Raw genomic sequence first — 25,067 nt, 5'->3', positions numbered from 1 at the left:
ACATGCAGCAAGCATTTCATGGTGCTGTACTGTGCTCGCTCTGATGTCATGGCGCTGTACTATGCTCACTCTATGTCATGACGCTGTACTATGCTCACTCTATGTCATGGTGCTGTACTGTGCTCACTCTATGTCATGGTGCTGTACTGTGCTCACTCTATGTCATGGTGCTGTACTGTGCTCGCTCTGATGTCATGGCGCTGTGGTGTGCTCACTCCATGTCATGGCGCTGTACTGTGCTCACTCTATGTCATTGTGCTGTACTGTGCTCACTCTATGTCATGGCGCTGTGGTGTGCTCACTCTATGTCATGGTGCTGTACTGTGCTCACTCCATGTCATAGCGCTGTACTGTGCTCACTCCATGTCATGGCGCTGTACTGTGCTCACTCTATGTCATGGTGCTGTACTGTGCTCACTCCATGTCATGACGCTGTACTGTGCTCACTCCATGTCATGACGCTGTACTGTGCTCACTCTATGTCATGATGCTGTGGTGTGCTCACTCTATGTCATGGCGCTGTACTGTGCTCACTGTATGTCATGGTGCTGTACTGTGCTCACTCCATGCCATGACGCTGTACTGTGCTCACTCTACGTCATGGTGCTGTACTGTGCTCACTCTATGTCATGGTGCTGTACTGTGCTCACTCCATGCCATGACGCTGTACTGTGCTCACTCTATGTCATGGTGCTGTACTGTGCTCACTCTATGTCATGGTGCTGTACTGTGCTCACTCCATGTCATGACGCTGTACTGTGCTCACTCTACGTCATGGCGCTGTGGTGTGCTCACTCTATGTCATGGCGCTGTACTGTGCTCACTCCATGCCATGACGCTGTACTGTGCTCACTCTATGTCATGGTGCTGTACTGTGCTCACTCCATGTCATGGTGCTGTACTGTGCTCACTCCATGTCATGGCGCTGTACTGTGCTCACTCCATGTCATGGTGCTGTACTGTGCTCACTCCATGTCATGGTGCTGTACTGTGCTCACTCCATGTCATGGCGCTGTACTGTGCTCACTCTATGTCATTGTGCTGTACTGTGCTCACTCTATGTCATGGCGCTGTGGTGTGCTCACTCTATGTCATGGTGCTGTACTGTGCTCACTCTATGTCATGGTGCTGTACTGTGCTCACTCCATGTCATGACGCTGTACTGTGCTCACTCTACGTCATGGCGCTGTGGTGTGCTCACTCTATGTCATGGCGCTGTACTGTGCTCACTCTATGTCATGGCGCTGTACTGTGCTCACTCTATGTCATGGCGCTGTGGTGTGCTCACTCTCTGTCATGGTGCTGTACTGTGCTCACTCTATGTCATGGTGCTGTACTGTGCTCACTCTATGTCATGGTGCTGTACTGTGCTCACTCTATGTCATGGTGCTGTACTGTGCTCACTCTATGTCATGGTGCTGTACTGTGCTCATTCCATGCCATGACGCTGTGGTGTGCTCATTCCATGCCATGACGCTGTACTGTGCTCACTCCATGTCATGGTGCTGTGGTGTGCTCACTCTATGTCACGGTGCTGTACTGTGCTCACTCTATGTCATGGTGCTGTACTGTGCTCACTCCATGTCATGACGCTGTACTGTGCTCACTCTACGTCATGGCGCTGTGGTGTGCTCACTCTATGTCATAGCGCTGTACTGTGCTCACTCCATGTCATGGCGCTGTGGTGTTCTCACTCTATGTCATGGTGCTGTACTATGCTCACTCTATGTCATAGCGCTGTACTGTGCTCACTCCATGTCATGGCGCTGTGGTGTTCTCACTCTATGTCATGGTGCTGTACTGTGCTCACTCCATGTCATGGTGCTGTACTGTGCTCACTCCATGTCATGGTGCTGTACTGTGCTCACTCTATGTCACGGTGCTGTACTGTGCTCACTCTATGTCATAGCGCTGTACTGTGCTCACTCCATGTCATGGCGCTGTGGTGTGCTCACTCTATGTCATAGCGCTGTACTGTGCTCACTCCATGTCATGGCGCTGTGGTGTTCTCACTCTATGTCATGGTGCTGTACTGTGCTCACTCCATGTCATGGCGCTGTGGTGTGCTCACTCTATGTCATGGTGCTGTACTGTGCTCACTCCATGTCATGGCGCTGTGGTGTTCTCACTCTATGTCATGGTGCTGTACTGTGCTCACTCCATGTCATGGTGCTGTACTGTGCTCACTCCATGTCATGGCGCTGTGGTGTGCTCACTCTATATCATGGTGCTGTGGTGTTTCACACTGATGCCTTAGAAATATCCAGAACGCCTGAGACTGTTAATCATTCATCGTTGATGCCTCTGGGGAAATTGGTATGGAGGAAGATAGTGAAAGAAATATCTTTACTTTTTGTATTTTTTATCTCTATGTAGTGATTGAATATTTAGTTTATTAATGTGTTACTTTAAAAGTAAATAATTATTTAAATTAGGATACCATCATTTTGCCATCTCTACTATGCTTCTTTACTTCAGAGACAAGAAAAAAGCCTACAAAATAGGTTCAGTTTCAGGCGTGGTTTTCAGAATAGAAACTGTAGTTCCAGCCACCGGTCCTGGCCCATCCAGTACCCACACACAACCAGGAAAAACCCCCGCCTGCGGCCCTGATTTTGCTTTGTCCTGGGCCTGAGGCTAGTGGCGCCCTCTGTGGACTCTGTCCTGGGAGGGAAGGGAACAGCCCTTGCCTGCTCCCCCGTGGACAAGTTGCCGGCTCTGCCTCAGCTGCTCTGATGGTTTTCTCTTTTCCAGAACAGCATGACCCCGACAGGCTTGGCTTGGGAGGACATGCTGTACCCTCTGTACCAGACATACAAGAATGCCATCACGTGGGGAGACCAGGACTTGCTAAACATTATTTTTTATTTCAACCCAGGTAGGTTCTCTTTCACAAGTGCCACATGCGTAGCAGGACGCCCACCTCATTCCGAGAGCACCTTCCAGGCCTGGGCTGCTGCTGACTGGGCTTGAGCGTGCACAGGGGCCTGTGTTCCCTGCTGCTGCCTTTCCTCTGCCCCCTGCGTCTGATGGAGGACCTCAGCTACAGGCACAGAGGCCCAGCTGTTGAAATCCCCAACACTGGCCTCCAGTTTTAGAGAATAGCTGTGCAGTGTTTCCACACCACGCTTCCCGGAAGTAGTCACGACTGACGGGATAAACGGAATGAAGGACAGCAGGGTCACCAGGCACGAGGCCTCCGCAGCATGAGCAGTTGCTGAATCGAATGGTTCTCGGGGTCCTTGGGGTTGAGCCACTTGTCCAGGGTGAAGGGATCCCTGCGTAAGAACTCAGATCCCCAGATCCCTTTTCCTTTTTGACTAGAGAAAAGTAAATTCTTACATTGTTAAGTTGGTGATTTGGTGGGGAGGGAGGGAAATGAAAATCTCTGGTCTGGGTTTTCATGTTAATACCTACAACTAATAAAATTTCCTTCTTTGCTAAAACCTTATTTAATGTCATTAAAATCAAAACCAGGTTTTTCTCCTTGAGAAAAAATCTGTAGGGAAAAGAAGCAACCCTTACCCCACCCTCTTCAGGCCTTTGCTTTGTCTTTAAAAGTCTTTAAGTAGAGACTCCTACTGATAGAGAAGTCCACCTGTGATTGCTGGGCACACTTGAAGCACCTACTATGTACCTAAAAAAACCATCTGCTTTAAAACCTAATACCATATGTCTTTGGATCAAGAAGGGTCAAATCCCGGAAAAGAAAAGCAAGTCGACGTGGAGCTGGGGACAGACTCCCAGCACAGTGAGGAAGAGGAGGTCCTGACAGCTGGCCTGTGGCACCTTCAGTCCCTTTTCCTCTGACAGTAGGAGGACCGCTGGTTAGCACCTCCGCCTTTTCTCCTTAAGCAGAGTTCCTCTTTTTTCTAGATATAGGTGTATTGGTTGGGATTCTTGATTGAAAAAAAGGAAAAAAAAGACCTCTGGATTTAGTCTGAGCACAAACAAGTCTTTTTAAGTAAACTAATGGGTGTCTCAGCGAGCCAGGGCTAGGAAAGCGGACCGGTCCTACGCTGCTGCAGGACAGGGAGCCCAGGAGCCCCCGAGGGACCCGCTTCCTCTCGCTGAAGCTGCCCGTCTCTGTAAAGACGGTCGGTGGTTCTCGGCCCCTCAGGGCTCAGAGCAAAGCACCAGGCTCTCATGGCACAGGTGCAGCCACACTCAAGGACCACCTTCACCCCATTTCCACGTCCCCAGGAGAGAAGTGAGTGGCCCCAGCGTGGGTCAGCAGGGCAGGCACACGGAGCTCAGGAATGGTGGCCAACATTCATTATTTACCAAGTGGCAGGTGCCAGTCTGAGCATGTTCTTATTTAATACTCACAGGATCCTGGGAATGTAATTCCCAGTTGACAAAGAAATCAAGGGAAAGGAGTGAAATGACCCTAGAGCACATCCAGTGAAAGTCAGAGCAGGGATGGAGAGCCAGGAGCTTCTGTTCCGGGCCAAGCCGGAAGCAGGTTCTTAGTGGTGGGGTGAAGGACCCTGCGTGCCAGGCAGGTATCCGTAAGGGATCTTTCTGCTACGTTGTTTCTTTCCGCTAAGTATTCCATTTCCCTTTCTGTTGTTGGCTGAAACGATGTGACAGAAACCTCTCTATCTTGTCTGTGGAGGCATCAAAAGGTCCGCATGATTGCCTCCTCAGAAACCCTCACAGCCTGCTGCAGATCATTTCAGGACAAGAGCAGTGAGTAAATGCTCTTCAGAGGCCATGGTAAGCAGCCTTGCAATCAGCCATGAGTCTCCTGTCCTTGATGGTTGCTGAACCCAGCTGAGTTTAATGGCTTCAGTACTCCTACCTAGATCCACTAAATAAACATTATAAAGTGACTTGGAAGTTGGTTCAAATCCTGGTTCCAAGCAGCTTGAAGTAAGTTGCCAAGTTTTAGATCGCTGCTAGGTTAACTCCCTGATCTTTGTTGGCTGACTTTGGTCTTGTTTCAACTTCACCTGGGCACTTTATTAAGCAAGAGACCTTCTGACTGAAATCCAGCAACATCCATCCCACTCCCAGTTGTTCTCCATTTTCATGGCTTGTGAGCACTTCCTGGAACCCAGACCAACTATATTTGAAACAAGATGTGTCACCCCTACCCCTTGGAGGCAGAGAGGGAGGCAGCCTGTTGATGTGATGCTTGCTTGGGTTGCTTTGGATGAAGCTGTGCACATAAAACCTGAGGCACATCTGGAATGCCATTGTTATTAGCGTCCTCTGTAGCCAGTAACTCTGTTTTTAAAAATGTGTTTAAAGTCATTAGCTTAAAACTACTTTAAAACTCTTGCTATAATTAGATAGTACAGGGCTGTGGAATGTAACTGCAATGCTGGGTAATAAACTGGTTCAGGAGAGGTGGCCGAAGCCCGTGGGGCTGTGCAGGCGGCTCCTCCCAAGGGACACCTCTGGCAGCCAGGGGCAGCCAGGCCTGCTTTTTCTAGGGAGGACACTGAGTTCCCATCTTGACAGGTGAGTTTGAGTCAAGAGCAGAGTTCTATGGAAGAGGTAAATCTGACATGAGCCCAAAGAACTCTCTAGAAAGAGATGGAGGTGACTACACTTGGGTTCTACGGAGGCAGGTTAAGTGAGGGGAAGACCTGGTAAGAGTCCAGGCAGCTCTCATGACAGGCGGGTCAGGCCGCGCCAGGCTCCAGGAGGATGGTGTGGGAAGCGCTGAGGCCCGAGAGGCTGGTGGTCTCCGCCACTCTGCTCCTCCCCATGCCTGTCTGATGGCATGCTGTCTCCCAGACAGCCTTGGTTTGCCCGAGGCCCCTCCTAATGGTCAGGCCCAAGTCAGTAGGACCATAGGAGTCCACCAGCAGAAATGATGAATTTCTTATGTTTCCAACTCAAGAAAGAGAGCAAAGCAGGCAGACAGACTCTGACTGGCTCAGCCATGAAGACCACTCACAATCCAGTCAATAAGGGACCAGCCGTGAAAGGCATCATGTGCTGTTTCTCTGTTGACATGACCACCTAGGTTTGCTTCTTCTGGGGCCATTTCTAGAAAAGTGGGCTGAGGGCAGGAAGAAAATGAAGCCAACCAGGTACAGATACAAGGCAGAGCACCCAGCCAGGTGGAGCAGACCAGCAGGGCGCCCCGCCATGGCCACAGGCAGACGCAGGCTGAGTGTGCCGTACGAAGGAGGAAGGAGGGTCACGGGCCGCCGTCACGAGGGACGGGGCTTATTTAAGCCTCCTTTCCTCCTCCCAGAATCACTGGAGCCCTGGCCTGCGTGTGCAGTCGCCAGAAGCCCCCAGCATCCAGTGGCTGTGAAGGCCGCATTCTGGGGTCAACAGAGCCAGCGGCTTTACAGCAGAACTGCTCAGGGAACCGTGGCCAACCCCAGGGTGGGGCGTCGGGAAGTCCACAAGCCCTGACACCAAGCACCAGAGAGGAGTGGAAGCCGCAGGTCTGTGAGGGCGCTGTCCGCCTGGCAGCCTTCCCCGTGGGAGGCTCAGCACCTCAGGGAAGCTGGTCTGCAGAGTGTGGGTTGGATGAATGGAATTAGGAGAACGGAGTGAAGGGGCAGGCAGGTGGAGGCAGAGGCCACAGCCAGGAACAGGAGAGAAGCAGCAGAAGGAACGAGTGAGAGGAAGGACAGCCGTCCCCGTGGCAGAGGAGGGCACAGCCTCCACTTCATTCATTCGTCCAGTGGTGGGTTTCTGAGAACCTGCTGGGCGCCCGCCACTGGGTAGGTGCTGGGATATAGCATCAGACTTGAGAGACGAAGTTCCTGCTTTCGTGAAACTTGCCTTTTACTGGAAAAGAAGACTCCCGAAGAATAACACCGCATCCTTCAGAACCACTGCTGGCATGATGGTGGCGGGAAGGAGCAAATGAGGAGCTGAGCAGAGGCCGGCAAGCCCGGAAGGAGCGAGGGGCTCCTAGATCAGAACGTCCTCTTGGAGGACGGCATGGCCTTCTCCGGAACAAGGTGCATCCTGGAAGAAAATAGAAGGCTGGGAAAGCTTTGTCCCAGGAAGGGGCATTACAAAAATGGACACTTCAAACAGTGCAAGCAACCCTGTTGGCACAGTAGCTCACAGGGACCAGCCTCGTCCACTATGAAGTCAAAGGGTTGGGCACAAACTACCCCATGATCTCAGGGACCCCGGGAGTGTTAAGGAACAGAAACGTGAGGAGCGGCCGGCTCACACGATGCTCTGCAGGTGGTTGAGCCCTGAAAGCCAGCATGGACCCCCAGGAACACCAGGGTTTCACACGGACAGTCCGTTCAAGAGCTTCTTAATATAAAATTGAGAGAAAAATAGCAAAGACCAAGGGCTCAAGATAGGTTGGCTCTGAAAGAACTTTTCATAAGTTACGGTGTTTGAGCTTTTGCGGATTCGGGATTTTAAAATCGTTCACTGTTATTTCTTCAGCAGTGGGTAATCCACCTGAGCATTTTCCTGGGTTGTCTTTTTCAAACATCAGACTTTGACACCTCTGATAATCATGCTTAAAATAAACCCATTTCAGAACAGGCTATTGATCACGCGCTAGATAACCACCCTGGTGCGCTCAGGGTCGCCTCGCTGACCTGCGCCGGCTCCGTCTCAGCCCTCTTCATGATGCTACCGTAGCCCCATCTTCCCTTCCCCTCTGAGGAAATGGAGATCTCAAAGTGAAACCCCTGCAAAGTGGAGCTGTGAATAGAAGGCAGATCTGATGTTCCTGATGGCCACTCTCCACGTCCCTCTGCTTCAGTCGCAGCACCGTGTCTTGAGGAGAGTTTCTCCTCTGCCACTGCATGCGCCCTGCCCTTCCTGTGACTCCTGCTAAACCAGTCAGACCATCTCCTGTGAACTGAACTCTGCAGCCCAAGAACCAAACAGCAGCCACGGTGTGGACAAGTGGCACTCATCAGTCCCCAGCCCAGACGGCTGGAGCTGCCTCCTCTGCCCCGCATCGGCGCTGCCTCCAGTTTGATGAGCTTCCCCATCTCCTTTCAAAAGAACAAAGCTCATCCTCTTTTGCTTCACAAACTTGACCCAAAGTTAGTTGTTTGCATCCTATATAGATTTCTATGTTTTGAATATTTTAGGCCAGAGCAATATATTTTTAAAGTAATTTTTATTGGTACATTATAATTACACAAGATAGGGGGATTCATGATGCCATAATTGTACTGCAGGTAACATAATTTCATCAGTATCATGCCCCAGCTGCTCTACTCTAATGATCCTTTCTGAGTCTGGCTTATTTCGTTTAGCATGAAGTGGTCCAGTTTTATCCACTTACTGGCAAACGTCATAATTCATTCTTATTTATGACTGAGTAAAACTTCACTGTTTATCTATACTACCTTTTTCTATCCATTTTTCTGTTGATGGACGTTGGGGCTGGTCCCATCACTTGGCTATTGTGAATTGTACAAAGTAATGTATTTATGTGACAACTTTTTTTCCTTTTGCCCTCTCTTTTTGAAAAGATTACCTTTGCCCCAGGAAAGCTAAGATCTTTTCTAAAACACAATCTGAGCTAGGTATGGTGATACACACCTGTAGTTCCAGCTACTTGGGAGACTAAGGGAGGAGGATCGCAAGTTTGAGGCCAGACTCAGCAACTTAGCAAGACCCTCTCTCTAAATAAAAAATAAAAGGCCCAGGGATGCAGGGGTAGAGCACTAGCATGTGTGAGGCCCCTGGTTCAATGCCCAGTACCACAAATATACACATACATTTATTTCCACACATTTTACCACCATTTTTCTCCACCTCAAATATTCCTCCAAGCCTCTGTTCCTGGCTGTGAGAATTCCATTCTTACCAAATGCCTGAGTCCACGTGAAGGCTTACCGAAACATCCTGTCACCTCACCTCCTGGAAATGAGCTCTCCTTCCTGTGACTGCTGACAGTACATGTTCCTTTCGCTCCTACTGTGCACAGTCTCCCTTCCAAGGGATAAATCCCTGAGGGCAGAAGCAGCCCCTTATCACGCACTGACACCAGTACCCTGCAGAGGAGCAGTGAACGAAGCTTGTGTGGACTGTGTGCTCAGTATATATTTTGCATTTCTTGTTCTGGCAGATTCTGCAGGGGGTTGTGAAGATGTGAATTGAATTCTGCCTGAAATTCCGTCATATTTGAGATCTGAAAGCTGAGGTTCTTAGCTGATCTTTAAGAGATCTATAAATCCCTGAACTTGTAAGCAAATGTTCTTTATGAGCCTATATATGTTCCCAGTTGTATTTTTCCAAAGTCAGGGTCTAAAGCTTTCATTAGAGTCTCAGAGAGATCTGCAACTGGTAAAATCTTAAGAGTGACGGGCCACCTGTGTGTCCAGAAGCAATTGGAATAAATATTTATCACAGGTAGACTCTGCTGGAAACTACTGCAGACTCCTTCTTGAGGTTCTCTGGTTTTACGCCTCTGGTAGGCCAGTGCCAACAGCCTGAGGATGGCGCTGGCTGTGCGACGGCGAGTGCCTTTAGAGCAGGCTCTGTTCCAAGCATGCGTGGAGAAGGGCTCGTTTACCACCCCTCCGCCTCCCGCCAGGTGCTGTTGTGCTTCTCCCCACTTTACAGATGACGAACCTGAAGCATGGAAAAGCCAGGTGATTTGTCTGGATTGACTCACCGGCTGGTGGAATTCTGTACTTAGACCCAGCGAGCTGAGAGCAGAGCTTGCTCCTTCAGCCGCCTGCTGCTAGCTCACAGCTGACCCGTGGGATTTGGGCTGGGTCATTTGCCTTCTGTTTACTGCTTCTCAACTGAGGCCAAGTGTCTCAGTGACACCAAGGTTAGAAAGCTAGGAATGGGCAGAAGCCAATTTGAACCCACATCTGGCTGACTCCAAAGCAGCAGCCATTTCTACCTTCTGCCAGGCAGTGCCCCGTACTGGGCCCAGGCCTCTAGAGAGGCCGCTGTGAGAGAAAAGGTGACCTTGTGAGTGAACTCCTAAGGTGTCTGCCAAGAAGCAACCTCACCAGTCGCCAACTCCATGAAGGTAGGAACCGGACCTTCCCGTGATTAGCTTTGTTCACAGCGTGCAGAGCAGTCACTCAGTAAATCTTGATTGATTCAGTCAATGGATTGATAAAAGCAGAGATGGGCTCTTGACCGATCCCTGCAGCTGGGAACCTTGCAGGTACATTCAAATGCCCAAGTAGGTCTTGTGTGGCTGATGCCAACCGTGGATTACGAAAGGAAGGAGCTGGGCACAGCTGGGTTTCTCACTCCTCTGGTCCTCACATCCACCCTTGCAGTAAATGCAGAAAGGTCACACAGGTGACAGAGCCATGGGTTCAGACCTAGGGAGTGTGACTGGAAGGTGACCACCACACTCGTGGGCTGTGAACCTGCAGGTGTCGGGGTGAAGGAGGGAGACGCAGCGGGTGGGATGGAGCCCTCTGGGAAGAGGGCCCTCTCGAGTCTGAGAGGGTCCTGGGTGCCTCTGGCCTGTCAGACAGCGAGCTGTGGAGGTCCACCTGGTCTGCAGAGCGAGTGCGATGGACTCTTCGTTCTCTGCTGCCCAGCCTGGAGCCTCTGTAACAATCTTAAGATCAGTCCTCCCCAGCAGGAGGGAGGCCGTCGGCCTGGGAGAAGCGCATCCCAAGGCCTGATGTGCCGCACCCTTCTGCAGGGCCTTCTCACCACGGGTGACGCATCTGCAGAGCTGTGGTCCCATCCCTGCTGCTCAGGCCCAGCCTGAAAGGCATCAGGCCGGGGAGCCAGGCAGCTCAGCCTCACGAACTCACTGCCAGTCAGCAAGGGGAGTGCTCTGCGTCCAGTGGGATCAGGTGGAGAGCTCGGCCGGCCCTCCAGCTCTGTGGGGGCTCTCCTGCGCATCCCTGGCCCCTGTAGGAAGCTTAGCGCACCTGAGCAGATGCAGTAGCAGCCTCCCTGTGCCTAACACTGCCAGATGGTGGCAGGCGGGTGCGGGGCGGAGTCTTGGAAAGGTGAACCAGCACTGTTTCCGAGATACAAATTCACACACCCGTGCACACACAGTGTGGTGCACATGGTTATCTTGGTGGGGGCTTCTTTCTTTTTTCTTTTTGGTTTTCTCTTTGCTATTGTTTTTTGTTTCGTTTTGATCTAAAGAGGAATCTTGGCTTCCATCTCAAGTGGGTCTGTCCATTTCACAGAACCTTCCCTAGGAGTCGATTCGAGGGCTGGGAATGGAGCTTGGTGGAAGAGCACTTGCTGAGCGTGCTCGAGGCCCTGGGTTCCAACCCAGCACCACCCCAACAATGAGTTGGTCCAAGCTGCTGTGAGCTTGACCTTCTGCCAAGCACCTTCCACGTGTTCAAAAAAAGCAATCATCAAAGTCAGAGGGAAGCCCCCTATTCCACTTTACAGATGAGGGTACAAGTTCAAGGACATGGGGGACTGGGACTTGGGCCAGACCGTGTGGTGCCCTGATTTCCTGATTTAACTTTTTATTTATTTATTTATTTTTTGGATGAAACCTACATCATCATTAGTGCATGTGCCTTCAGTTCTTGATCTCAGAATTTTGTCAGATTTGCTGAAATTTGGTCTAAGAGTCGCAGTGGCGCTGGTGTGTGTGGGGGGGTGGGTCAGCGCACAGTGCACAGAGATGCTGGCTGGGACTGACCGTCCTGGGCTCGCTCTGTCTCCCCCAGAGCGTCTCTACGTGTTCCCCTGCCAGTGGAACTACCGGCCCGACCACTGCATGTACGGGAGCAACTGCAAAGAGGCGGAGCGAGAGGGCGTGTCGGTGCTGCACGGGAACCGTGGTGTCTACCATGACGACAAGCAACCCACCTTCAGGGCACTCTACGAGGCCATGCGGGACGTAAGTGCGCTTGCCAACCTGGCCCTCTGTGGCCCACTCATTCCCAGAGCGCCGGGTTGCGCCAGTTTCCCCCCATCTCGGTCCCCAGGTCACCAAGTCCTCTTGTCCCCAGGACTATAACCACCCCCGCTCTTGACTTCGTATTTCCACAAAAGTCTCTGTTTCTAACTTAAATTCACTTTGGGGGGAAATTTCATATCAAAAAGAGAATCCTGTGCCATTTACCATAGTAGAGATAACAGGATAGGGTAAAAATCGGTCCCATAAAAATAAGATGGCAATACTCAGTTCAAGTCCAGTGTTTCCTAACTGCCAGTTCTACGCCCTGAGTGGCCAGGAGTCCAAGGGGCAGTCAGAACAAGGAGCTGAAATGAAGGCAGCGGCCAGGCCTTTGTTCACCCACCTCCAATGGTGTGAGAGGGCAGTGCCATCCCCCCTAAGGGCCCAGGGCCAGGGTCACAGGGATGCCTTGGAGGTGGCAGGAGGCTTCTCACTGCCAGGGAGCCCAGACAAAAGCTTCTCCATCTCGTGGACCCATGAGCCAGGGCTGGAGGGAGGAAAGGAGAAGGTCAGAGTGGAAAGGCACCAAGTGGAGAGGTGGCTGAACTGTGGCCCCTGGGAAGTGGCCCCCACAGGTTTGAGTGGGTACATGACCGGCCCAGGGCAGAGACCTGACCACCACAGGGCCAAAGTGGTGGCGCACACCTCTGATCCCAGCTACGCAGGAGGCTGAGGCAGGGGGATCAAAAGTTGAAGGCCAGCCTAGGCTACTCAGCAAGATCCCATTTCAAAATAAAATAAAAGGGCTGGGGTGCTGATCAGTGGTAAATGCACCCCTGGGTTCAATCCTCAGTACCTCAAAAAAAAAAAGTCATCTCTGCTGCTGTGGCACCAAAACAGGCAGAGAGGATGCACAAGGGAGGGGTGTCCCCACGTTCTTCTGAGATAAATTCACTAGTACTGAGATTTGAATTTCATAGTTTCTTCCTGAGTCACTGAGTTCAGGCCTGAGCCAACATGACGACTTGGGACAGACAGTGGGTCCACAGTCTAGTACTCTCCAGCCCCCTGTCCAGAAGCTTGCAGACCCCTAACATCGACCTCATTAGAGACTTAAGGGCCTAGGATTTCACAAACAGGGCGTGGCGGGAGTGAGGCAGGGACACAGCGACACATTGTGTGTGTGTCAGTGGACATGCTGCTGGACAGCACCAGAGAATTCCAACGGGAAACCCAGGCCCAGCCTCCCACGTGGGCAGAGCTTAGCGCACCTGGGCCAAGGCCAGGCTTGCCTGCATTCCCTACGCTTGGCTTCCAAGGGCCAGGTGACTCAATTACATCAAAAATCTGTCCTGGACTCAGCGGTGCTTTTGCACATAGTTATTCTAACAGTGACTCCAGGCCCGGTCGCTCAGAAGCACAGCGGCGTTGCTGAGTGCCGCAGCTCCCTCGCCAGGGCCGCTCCACTTTCTTTGCCCCGTCAGCCCTGGATTGAGCTGAGCAGTTGTGCTTCTTGAGTTTCAACCCATCTCCTCTGTTTTCTCAGGGATCAGAAAGAGGCCAAGCTTCATAAATGATTCTGCCACTCATTCAGTGATGTTCCTCAGTTGGGCCTGAAAAGAATTTTCATTCAGGCCTTTGAATCAAGAAAATCACTAATCCCAAATGGACTCTGTGGTGACAGGATCTCCCTCTCTCCCCACCCTCTACAGTGCTGGGCACCCTGGGCGGGGTCAGAGGCTGACCTTGGACCTGGACACTTGGGCTCAAAATTCCTATTTTGTCACTTTCCAGTGGTTAGTCCTCACCCTGCTGGGCCTCAGTTTCCTTGTCTGTGCAGTGGAGATAATGACATTAGCTACCTCGTGGGAAGGCTGTGAGAGCCCAGCAAGATGATGGTCTTTCAGCTTTTAGTTCATCACCTGACAACAGTCGTCCTCAGTAATCAGTAGAAATTGTCTGTGAGAAGAACCGGGGTGGGTCTGAGTGCCCCAGGGGAGAGGAGTGTTCCTCTAACAGGGTCCTCAGCCAAGGCCTCCACAATCCTAGGACTTGGTCCGATGGAGGCCTCCGTCATGGAAACCCAGGGAAGGTCCTGCTAAGCAGAAGGACCAGGGCTGAGTCCCTGAGTCTGGATGAATTCCATGTGTCCAAAGGACGGGGAGGAGGCCTCCATGTCCAGAATGGGAAGGGTGGAGTAAGACAGGAGGGTCCCAGGTCACCTTGAGCATCTACACAAGGGAGGAGCTGGACTCCTAGAAATTGCAGTGGGAAACCATGTCAGGAAGTGGGGGACTCTGATTTAAGCTTGAAAAATGTTACCATGACGCCCGGGTGGAAGGGTGCAGGAGTGGAAGACAAAGGCACTTTGGGACATGGGCTGCACTGTGCAGGCAGAGTTCACAGCAGGGGCTTGTCGGGAGGGAAGCAGGAGAGAGGGCCTTGCTCTGGCGAAGGCGTCAAGCTGGCGCTTCAGGACTTGCTGAGGGTGGTCTGGGCATGTGGGGAAGAGGAGTTGGGAGGACTCCATGGTCCCAACCACTGTTCCATCGGTTGGGGACACAGTGATGGAGAGGGCAGATTCATGCTCACTTTGAGGGTTTAGCAGTGGCGTAGATCATGCTAGTGAAGAAGAAGTGCCAGCCCTGATCCGAGACCAAACGTTGCTGTATTACGTCAATCATAAGCTCCCTCTGGGAAGAAATTTGCATTTCTGATAAATTTGCTTGAGCAACTTTTCTGGTGAACTGTGGAAGCACTGAGACGTTGTAGGAAGCTGACGCCCACACACCTGCCGTCAGGCCAGGGTGTCCTACCTTTAACCCTTCTTTTCCTCCATCTTTTCATGTAAAATGTCCTTGCTAAGAATGAAGCATTACCTTCGTCTGCTAGTGACCTTTTTCCTTTCAACAAGAGCAGGATACATTTTGACGTAAGCTCCTAACTTAGTATTCCACAAGATTTATTTTGGTAAATACTGCTCATGGACACATCCTATGGGGAAATAGGAGTGTTCAAATTCAAAACAAAGAGCAAACCCTCAGATGTGATACATGAAGGGAGCCAATATTTGGTACCTGAGTTACTACAGTAAAGTACGTGACCATGAACCGTACCGGTCCTTGTGAAACTCTGGACTTTCTGAGGTCATCGTGCACATACCTTGAAGTTTCTTAATTAACATTGCTTCAAAGGAAAAGAATAAGAATTCAGTGGATAAGGTACCGTGGATGTCAAGTACTGCTTGAGTTCTGCTCCCCGGCAGGAACGCGCTGTATGCAGACGTCCTGTCCTTAGATGGAGGCGTCGTCTTCAGATTCTAGGAGCTCGAAGGGTCCAGTGCATCATCTTTTCTTCAGAGAGAGAGAAACTGAGGTCCACAAAAGTTCAGTGGTTGAGCGGGCTGCACAGCTAGACCAGACTTGGACTGGTCCCCGGGGGTCCCTTCACTAAGCCCATGACCACACACACCTGCACCCTGATGCTTACAGTAACTCCCTAGGTCAGGTTTACTCAGCACGATTTGCATTTTAAATGGCATTTCAGTGACTAAATTGTATTTTTCTTTCCTTTTTTAAATTTTAAACCTTCTTTCAGTTTCCCTTTCAGGACAATCTCTTTCAGTCCATGTATTACCCTCTCCAGCTGAAGTTTCTGGAGACTGTGCACACTCTGTGTGGACGAATCCCTCAAGTCTTCCTGAAGCAAATCGAGAAAACCATGAGAAGGGCTTATGAGAAGCACGTCATCATCCACGTGGGCCCTGACCATATGCACTGAATATCTCCTCGTGTTCCAGGTTGTCAGCATCTGTGGCCAAAGAAGTGCCCATCTTCACGTTGCCGGGATCTTTTTCGTGTGAATATTTTTAATGGTGCTTCATGACTGTTGAGTTTTTAAAAGCCTTGTTACATTTTGCTAAATTAGTTGCCCCTGAAAGGGAACATGCTTTTAATTTTTTCTAAAATCCTAGTTATCTCTTTAAAAACAAAAACCTTATCACCATGCGTTTAACAGTGTTCCAGCAGGTCCCCTGACTGTGAAGAGGAACTTTTGAGAGACCTCCAATTCCTGGCAAGTGTGGGAGGCCACTTCAGTGGCATCTGGGTGTTATGTTCATCTAACAGTCTCAAGCCTCTTTCTATGCAGTTGCCTCCTTCACCCCTTGTTAAAATAGTAATCTTTACTTGTGAGGCAAACAAACACACTTTGGAGCATAGGTCAAGGGGCCAAAGTCAAGATCAGGTTAGTCATCCTACCAACCAGTGGAGAAGATGGCGGCGATTTTAATGTGTCTCCTTCCAGTCCTCCCACCACCCCACATTTTTTAAACTTTTTTTTTTTATTTCCTATGTCTATGTTTTCCATTATAACACATGTTTAAAACAGTAATCTCAATAACAGTGACCCCTATGCTGAGATTTGTATGTAGGAGACTAAAAAGTTGGACAAGATGATTTTGTTTATAGCACTTTACTTAAATGTATCTGGAAGAAGCATTCGGATTTCGACTAGCTGGGCAGTGTTAAAGGATGGGGCATATACCTGAGGGTGTTTCTCAAGGAAACTGCTTGCATTTGTGGAGGGCTAAATCATGAGAAATGTCTATGCAACAATAATTTCTGGAAATTCAGTAATTGTACTGAACCCAATGAACTTCTTCAGCAAAGTGATGTGACTTTGTGTTTATGCAGAGATAAAGACATTGGATGTCTTCAGCCATCAGTAAGTGTGGGCACCTCTCTCCTACTACTCTTGGGCAGTGGTGGAACTCTGTACCAACTTCAGATTTAATGTGTTCAATGTAAACATTTCCATTGACAAGAAAATTTACCTCCCTACCAGCCTCAGAAAATCTCTTAAAAAAATTTTTTTTTCCTTTTTTCTTCTGGGGTTACCCAGCTGTAAGCCAAGGAAACTTCAGGTCTTATCACCTAGCTACAGTACTGGAAATTCTATTCTCTTCCCCAAAGGAAACTGACTTCTCCCCAGTTTTTCTTATGTTGGTATCAGCAGTGGAACAATTTGCATGATATTTCTTTATTGCGAATGGCTTTTACGTAAATGACATCTTTAAAGTTTCCTACAACCTAGTCAACTTTGTAGGGACCTACATCATCTCCATTAGGTAAATAAGAAAATTGTGATACAAAGAAATGAATGTACCAAATAAAATTCCTTTTCTATAAGACACACGGGTCTGCATAAGACGCATCAATTTCACAGAAACATTTTTGGAAACAGAAATATTGAATACCTTTCATATATAGAAAGCAATAGGCAAGAATAAAATGGAAAGCATGATTTTATTAATGTAAATATGGCATCCTCTGTATCAGAATCCTAGGACATCACATCAGCAGAAAACGCCTTCCCCTGAAAGAGACAGGGAAATCTCAGCATGCAAAGACATGGCAGATATCAATCAGTGCTGGCGAGTGCTGCACTGTGGTTATCACGAGCTTGGATCTAAAAGAGGAGGTGGTAACCCTACTTCCCTGGTGTTCATTCGGGTGGCCTGGCTTGCTGTTCTGTTAAGGAAACTCACTGCGACGGGAGACTCTGACTTGGCTGTTTTGTTTCCTCGTGCACCACCAGAAGCAACTTTGTCCCTTCCTTTACGTACTTGTGTTGGGCCTTCCATCTGTGTCATGGGCACATCTGATTCGCAGCCATCTTGGAATTGTCTTTGCCTGAAGGAAAATGCACCTTATATCCCTAACTCTGCAGGGAAAGAGGCAGGATGCAAACATAAATCTGTAATCCCATTTTCTTTCTACCTGTTCAGAATGACCAGTGACCCCACAGATGTCACTCTGGATTTGTTGGTGGCTCCCAACCTACAGAAGTTCCTTCCCTCCTTTGGCAGGTCCAGAGACTTGGAATCTGTGGTAGGACTTTGAACAGAGTGACACCTCTTCTTCATGAGATTCAGGTGTGCTCGCAACTCTGCTGTTGCTGCCCACTGAATATACATGTACAGTGGCCAGCAAAGGTCAATGATAGAACTCTAGAACATTCCAGAATGGTGAATTATGAACCTGTGACACTTGGTGTGGTTGTGTGCTATGGGATTCCCATGCTGTCTCCTGAAATTTTAGGTGAGTTTGGTGGAAAATTTGGGGAGGAATTTTCTCTTCCAATTCCTTCTACCTGAAAGTGCTAATTATTTTTTGTAGCTAGGACGTTACTGTGAGGTGGTATTTTCTCTGACTTTGATAACTCCCAGGAAACACCTTGGAAAGAAAACATCTTTAAATATGAGAGCCACAGATTTTAAATCAGTGGACTTCTAAAATGTGCAATCTGCGGTGAAGTTTGCCAAAAGTTTTGTGACAGCCCTGTAATACCACATGAATCCATTATGGGAAGAACATGGCTGGTTCTCTCTCTTCCTGCCTGTCCTCCTTCCCCTCCTGTCCCCTCCTCTCCTTCCCCTTCCTCTCTTCTTTCCTCTTTTCTCATTTCTTTTATCTTCTGAGGTGTTGGGAATGGAACCCAGGGCACTTGGCACTGAGCCACACCCCCAGCCCCTTTTTATTTTTTGAGACAAGGTCTTGCTAAGTTGCTTAGGGCCTCAGTAAATTGCTGAGGCTGGCTTTGAACTTGAGATCCTCCTCCCTCAGCCTCCCAACCCACTGGGATTACAGGCATGTGCCACCATACCCAGCAAAAATTTAGATTTATGTCTCAATGTTGCCTGATGCTTACATATAAAAAATAAACAGTGTGTGTTTGATAATCCAAAGTGAACATAATTTTAAGACCAAATTCAGAAACATGTTGAATTAAGAACTATATTGGGCTTCATGGGAGCCCACATCCTCAGATTTTCATTTAATAAAATGGTGGGCAATCTTCTGTAGGGTTTTCTGTTTTCCTCCTATTTTTTTATTATTCCTCTCTCATTTTTTGCTTTTCTGTTTATCATGGAAGCATCTGAGTAGCACATGAAGCTGACCTTTAGTGACAGAGCAACAAAACAGGGAGATCCCTGTGAAGGCAGAACTAAGTTCTACTCCTTAGATCAAACCTTTCAGAAATCGAAGAAAACAGCCCAGCATGCACACACCCTGCCCCTTTGGAAGGAGGAGCTGACATTTGTTGTAGTACGAATGAAGAATTATGGACAATCAAACCTTTGGTCAAATCTTTTCACAATTGCGTTGCCGGCACTCAAAGCTGATGAGGTTTCTCTGGCATGTTTTTTTTTTTCCACAGGTCAAAACTGGAAACATTCTCTTGAGTCTTCAAGAGGAAGTGCCTGTGTTTCTATCCCCGTTGCATACACAGGCAATAACAGGTGGCGCTTTCTGCTCCATCAGGTTTACATGTTTGTACTGTCCGCGAAAAAGTGTCCCCATTGCTTAGCGCTCCCAGGAGACCCTGGATGCATATCTTATGTTGGAAACGACTTTTTTAAGAAAGATGATTTTCGTTTGTGAAGAAATGAGCATACTCCAAAGAAAAGAAATTATTGCAGTAAATAAAAAGGAATACAAGTATTACGATTTAATTACTGTTGTATTTTTAAATGTCATCTCCTGTTTTACCTCTGCTAAAAATTAAAAGCTTTAAATACATGACTTTTGGTATTATTTTGAAACTGTGTGTCTTTTCCTTAAAAATATTTCAAGCTGAAAAATTTTATAAGTTAAATGGTAATGTTTAAGTCTATCCAGCTAATAAGGAAGTATTCAGTAAGTGATTTAGTCAATTTTTGTTGCTGTTGTTTATGTGAAACTGAGTTTATTGACTGCCATTCCCAGAAGATGCACAGTTCCTTAATGGGACAGTCCTTACAATTTTGTTCTCTGCTCTATGCTTCATGACTGAACACATTTCTCATGCGTCCCCCTAACCCAAAACATTTAATGAACAAATAAATGAAATGACTCAGCTGCATCCTGAACCGGGACCAATTCCTATCAGACAAGTTTCCCAGCACATCATATTGATTTTAAACATCCTCAAAAACTACTGTTCCTGTAATAGTGTATTGCTGTAATGGCTATTAGTAACCCATCCTACAAAATCTCATTCATTGAAGTTATATTGAAGCCCAGCACAGTGTCACATGCCTGTAATGAGGCAGAAGGATCTTGAGTTTGGACCCAGCTTGGGCAACATAGCAAAACTATATATATAATATATATATATATATATATATATATATATATATAAAATGTTTTGTATATATAATGTTTATGTATATGCATATATGTATACATGTGTATACGTATATAGTTATATATACATATATACTATATATACATATATGCATATGTAAAAGAAATTAAGTAACTCAATATATATATGCATATATATATTGCTTAATTTTTTGGTGATTCATTTACTCACCAATTAAGTGGCATGGTTGGGTCAGATCATGTTGAAGTCCCTTTCTGCATAAATACCCTCTGTTTCCACAATCTTCTCTTTATAGCTCTGTGGTAGACATTTGTGGGATTTGGGCTGCTTGGAAACCACCCTACTCCTGGTTCCAATTTATGGAATAGTTAGAACTCTTTAAATTGTGAGTGGCAGCAAACAGCTCAATCAGTACACAGAGAGAGAAAGAATGGATTGGCTCGTGCAAGTGAAAAGCCCCAAAATAACTCTGTACCCAAAGGCTCGAATGATGCCAAGGGAAATGTATCATTTTAACAGTGCTTTCTTCATGAATATTTTATTGGAAACCACAAATCCTTCTAGGATTCCAGCCATAAAATTTCCATGTCATTTGAATAGAATCAGTCCATCTTTGGAGAAAAACATTGTCTCCATGTCTGGATGAAAAACGCTATTGCCAACCTGGGTCTCCAGGAAAATTGGCCTCCTGGTGTTTGTTGTGAAACGACTGTAACAGATCTTTTCCCTCTCGTGGAGAACTACTGTCAACCAAATAAAGGCGCGCCAGAAATAATTCCGCAATCTAACATAAACTGATGATGAGGGGCTTTGTCATACACCTGATGGGTTGGACAAAAGTGCTTTACTGATTCTTCACCTCCAGAGTCAAATCGTGAGTGTAAATGTATATTCTAGCCTCGTAAAGGGTGTAAATCACACGTAGGACCCGTGGGCTGCGACTCTGAAGAAACTCCAGGGACGCCCATGTCCTCACTGAACACTTAGGGTTCATCAAAACAATAGCGTTTCTTAGTCTCCAGGATTGTTGCTTTGGGTCAAGTGACAAAGCAAGAATAAATGTCATATTAGAAGATTGGATTCTTCTTCTAAATTACTGTTATTAGTAATCATCGCAAGCACAGAGTTAAGGGGAAAGTGTAAAGATCGACGCTCGATTTGGGGTATTAAATGTTTAAAACTGATAGCTATTTTAACAGCTTCCTGATATGCTTTAATGTTTGCCTGTTTATGGGGACACAGAGGACAGTTAACAAGTTTAAGATGTGTTCAAATGAGAGAAAACTCAGACTCAAGAAGTAAGGAAGTAGTTGGCGTGTGGTATGTTGGAATTTAAGCCTCTTAAATCTAAGTTTCCTGTCACCTGTCTCTTCAGAGCCCATAGTTTCTGACATGTAATGGATGACCAGCGTGGCATGTCCTGCCTAATCCCTCAACACACATTATTTTTATGCATGCCAGCTCAAATCCTAATTCCCAGTCCCTGTGACTGCCCGAGGGCTCTCTGGTGCCACTGCATGCCCTGCTTGGCTACAGGCAGGCTGAAAGTGTTGGAAAGTTAACCCTCCTGAGATGGCCCTCAGCCGCTGACCAACAGGAGTAGGAGGATAAGTACCCTCTCCTGCTGCCTGCCGGGGGAGACCTAGCTGTCATCGCAGAGTCCCCCAGAGGGAGAAGCTCCAAATGCCCACGCTAGTGACTTCCTTAATAACATATTCTTTTAAAAAATGTTTAGTCACAGACAGACACGTTGATTCATTGTCACGTGGTGCTGAGCATGGAACCCAGCACCTCACACCTGCGAGGCCTGCACCCCACCACTGAGCCACACCCAGCCAGACGTTCCTCATGGCACCCTGGCCCTCCCGGCTCCCCTCCGCACCCACACTTCCACCATTGCCTCAGATTTGGCTCTCAAGGAAACTTCTAGAGCTCAGATCTCCGTCTCATCATCTGTGGTTGGTAAAATCTTTGTGTGAGTGGAAAATTGAATTTAAGAAATATCTATTACTTGTTTTACTGCTCATAAGAATAATTTTCCTCCTCCCCCTCCTCCCCCCTCCTCCCCCTCCTCCTCCCCCTCCTCCCCCTCCTCCTCCCCCTCCTCCTCCCCTTCCTCTAAAATTGAATTTAAGAAATAGCTATTACTTGTTTTACTGCTCATAAGAATAATTTTCCCCCTCCTCCCCCTCCTCCTCCCCCTCCCCCTCCTCCCCCTCCTCCCCCTCCTCCTCCCCCTCCTCCCCCTCCTCCTCCCCCTCCTCCTCCCCCCCCTCCTCCCCCTCCTCCTCCCCCTCCTCCCCCTCCTCCCCCTCCTCCTCCCCCTCCTCCCCCTCCTCCCCCTCCTCCCCCTCCTCCCCCTCCTCCTCCCCCTCCTCCCCTTCCTCCCCCTCCTCCCCCTCCTCCCCTCCTCCAACTTCTCTTTCTCCTGGACATCTCCTTTTATTTTTCTAAACCTCTGTTTCCATTTTAGAGAGTGTGAATTAATTCCTTGCAAAAACTTTTTGGAATTTAGCATTCTTATATATTCTCTCATCTATCTTTCTCTCACCAGTGGATTTTATTAGCTCTTTTTATTTTACATATTCAAAGTTGATAATATGAACCCTTTGTCGCATGGCGATTATTTCAGTTGTATTTTGAATATAACTTAGCTGAGTGATTTATTTATTTTATTTATTTATTTATTTTTGTGGTGCTGGTGATCGAACCCAGGGCCTTGTGCTTGCAAGGCAAGCACTCTACCGACTGAGCTATCTCCCCAGCCCGAGTGATTTATTTTTAACTCCAAAGTGCCTCGGATGTGTTGAGTTCTATTATTCCTTCTCCATTTTCCCCCAGTCCTGGGGATTGAACCCACAGGCACTCTACCCGAGCCACATCCCTGTCCCTTTTTCATTTTGAGACAGGGTCTCACTAAATTGTGGAGGCTGCCTTTGAACTTGGGATCCTCTGCCTCAGCCTCCCCTGTAGGTGGGATGATGGTCATGCTCCACCTCATGCCTGGTCCTTACTCCCCCTTTTATGGTACTGACTTTAAATTCTTTGTAGTCTAGTAAATTTTTTTCCTTTTTTTAACACTCTTACTGTGATTATTATTATCTTTGTTTCTGATGTAGGCTTAGTCATTCTTATTTTTGTTCCACACTGTTAAAATGTGATTGAGATACAATAGACCGTATTTACACATCGCGGTATCGCCTTGGAGACGACTGCGGTCTGCACGTTGGAAAGGCAGTCGCTCGTCACCCAGCAGGGCTCTGGCCCTCCTGCCCTCGCCCCTCGGCCACCCTGCCCCAGGTACCTCACCACCTGATCTGTCTCCGCCGCGAGTCTGCAGGCTCTACAAGTCTACAGACACGCCATCATGTGGTACTGTTTCTACCCAGCTTCTTTCACTCTGTGCCCTTATTTGGGACTCGTTCATGTTGTTATTTGTACCAATAGTCCATTTCTTTTTGTTATTATTTTTCTCTGTAGTGCTGGGGATGGAACCCAGGTCCTCAGGCATTCAAGGCAAGCACTCCTCTACTGAGTTACACCCCGGCCCCTTTTTAAAATTTTAATTTTCAAACAAGTTCTCCTTACGTTGTGATCCTCCTGCCTCCGCCGCCAGAGCAGCTGGGACTACAGGTGTGTGCCCCCGCACCTGGGCTCTTTCATTTTATTATTGAGTAACTTTTCTCTGTAGGGATTAACCATAGTTCATTTGCTCATTCTCTTGGTAGCGGACATTCATGTGTCTCCAGTTTCTGGCGACTACAAATCAGGCTGTTGTGAACATTTGTGCACAAGTCTGCCTGAAGTGTATTTCCGTTTCTCCTGAGTAAGATTAGGAGGGTGGGCGAGTGGTACGTAGGGGAACTTGACGCTCAGGAAACCACTGCACTGTTTCCAACTTGGTGGCACCATCACGTCCCTACCGGCAGCTCCAGCAATTCCACAGCCTCACTGATCTTTCTAACTTCGGCTAATAAAATGAGACTAAGGTGGTATTTCAGTGTGGCTTAAGTCTTTTCCTAATGACTCATGGTGTTACACGTCCTTTCATTTGTTTATTTGACATTCATGTTTTCACTTGTGAAGTGTCTCTTCAGATCTTTGGCTCATTTGAAAACCTGGGTTATTTCTCCCTTACTATTGAGTTTCGGGAGCCTACATATTCTGGAGACAAGTCCTCTGATACGTGTATTGTAAATATTTTTCCTGAGTTTGTGACTCATCTGTTCATTCTTACTGGTGTCTAAGAACAAACGTTTTTATATTCCAGTCTTATGTTTTATGTGCCAGGTACTTGGCACATGCCTGTAATCCCAGCAGCTCAGGAGGCTGAGGCAGGAGGATCACAAGTTCAAGGCCAGCCTCAGCAAGTTAGCAAGGACCCAAGCAACTCAGTGAGACCCTGTCTCAAACTAAAAAATAAAAAGGAGGCTGAGCACATGTCTACCACTGCGCTATGTCCCCAGCCCCACCACCTGTGCTAACAAGCCCTTTGGGTCCTCTCGGCATCCTGACCTGCAGCACCGCTGGCCAAGTGCTTGCTAAAGCAGATCCCAGGCTGCCATCCTGGCTCTGGCAACGCAGAATCCCTGGCATAAGGCACCAGAATACATTTTTTTCTTTGCCCTGCTGGGAATGGAACCAAGGCTTCATGCATGACAGGCAAGAACTCTACCGCGGAGTTACATCCACAGCCACGATATCCATTTTTATCAAGCTTCCCTAAGTATTTTAATTCACTCTAAGCATTGGTGCTGTGTCATCAGTTGCAGGCTTTAGGATGACAGAGGAAATAAGAGGAGAGTCCCTCAGGGGTTCCTAGAAAGGAAGGCTGGGTAAGAAACCATGGTGATTTTGACAAACATCAATCGGAGCCTGTCATTTTGATGCCTAAAATATTCCAGTCTGTCACCCTTAAGAGATGAGAGTCAGGGCTGGGGTATAGCTTAGTGCAGAGCGCCTGCCTGGCACACATGGGGTCTTGAGTGAGCTCTCCAGCACTGCAAGGAGAGAGAGGGAGACAGAGAGAGAGAGAGAGAGAGAGAGAGAGAGAGAGAGAGAGAGAGAGAGAGAGAGAGAGAGAGACACGCAGGAAGAACGGAAGAGTAGGAAAGGAGAGGGAGGGATCGGGAGAGAGAGGGCGAGAGAG

The 25,067-nt window shown here is 48.1% G+C and overlaps 1 protein-coding gene across 7 annotated transcripts in view; it reads left to right on the top strand.

The window, feature by feature from the left end:
- Nucleotides 1-19,343, top strand: part of Gxylt2 (glucoside xylosyltransferase 2) — a 69,064-nt gene extending 49,721 nt beyond the window's left edge. For 2 of the 7 annotated variants that reach the window (XM_047535001.1, XM_047534998.1), the window contains 3 exons: nucleotides 2,755-2,878; nucleotides 11,595-11,767; nucleotides 15,365-18,264. In XM_047535001.1, coding sequence (XP_047390957.1) covers nucleotides 2,755-2,878; nucleotides 11,595-11,767; nucleotides 15,365-15,547 — 480 coding nt within the window. In that variant the 3' untranslated portion in view covers nucleotides 15,548-18,264. Of the gene's footprint in view, nucleotides 1-2,754; nucleotides 2,879-11,594; nucleotides 11,768-15,364; nucleotides 18,265-18,988 lie in introns of those variants that run through there. The other 5 variants (XR_007106294.1, XM_047534999.1, XM_047535003.1 and 2 more) reach the window with 5 other exon arrangements.
- Nucleotides 19,344-25,067: the final 5,724 nt, after the last annotated feature.

The sequence above is a fragment of the Sciurus carolinensis genome, chromosome 19 (assembly GCF_902686445.1).
Source record: "Sciurus carolinensis chromosome 19, mSciCar1.2, whole genome shotgun sequence".
NCBI classification, from domain to species: domain Eukaryota; kingdom Metazoa; phylum Chordata; class Mammalia; order Rodentia; family Sciuridae; genus Sciurus; species Sciurus carolinensis.
This window is presented reverse-complemented; position numbering and strand designations above follow the sequence as displayed.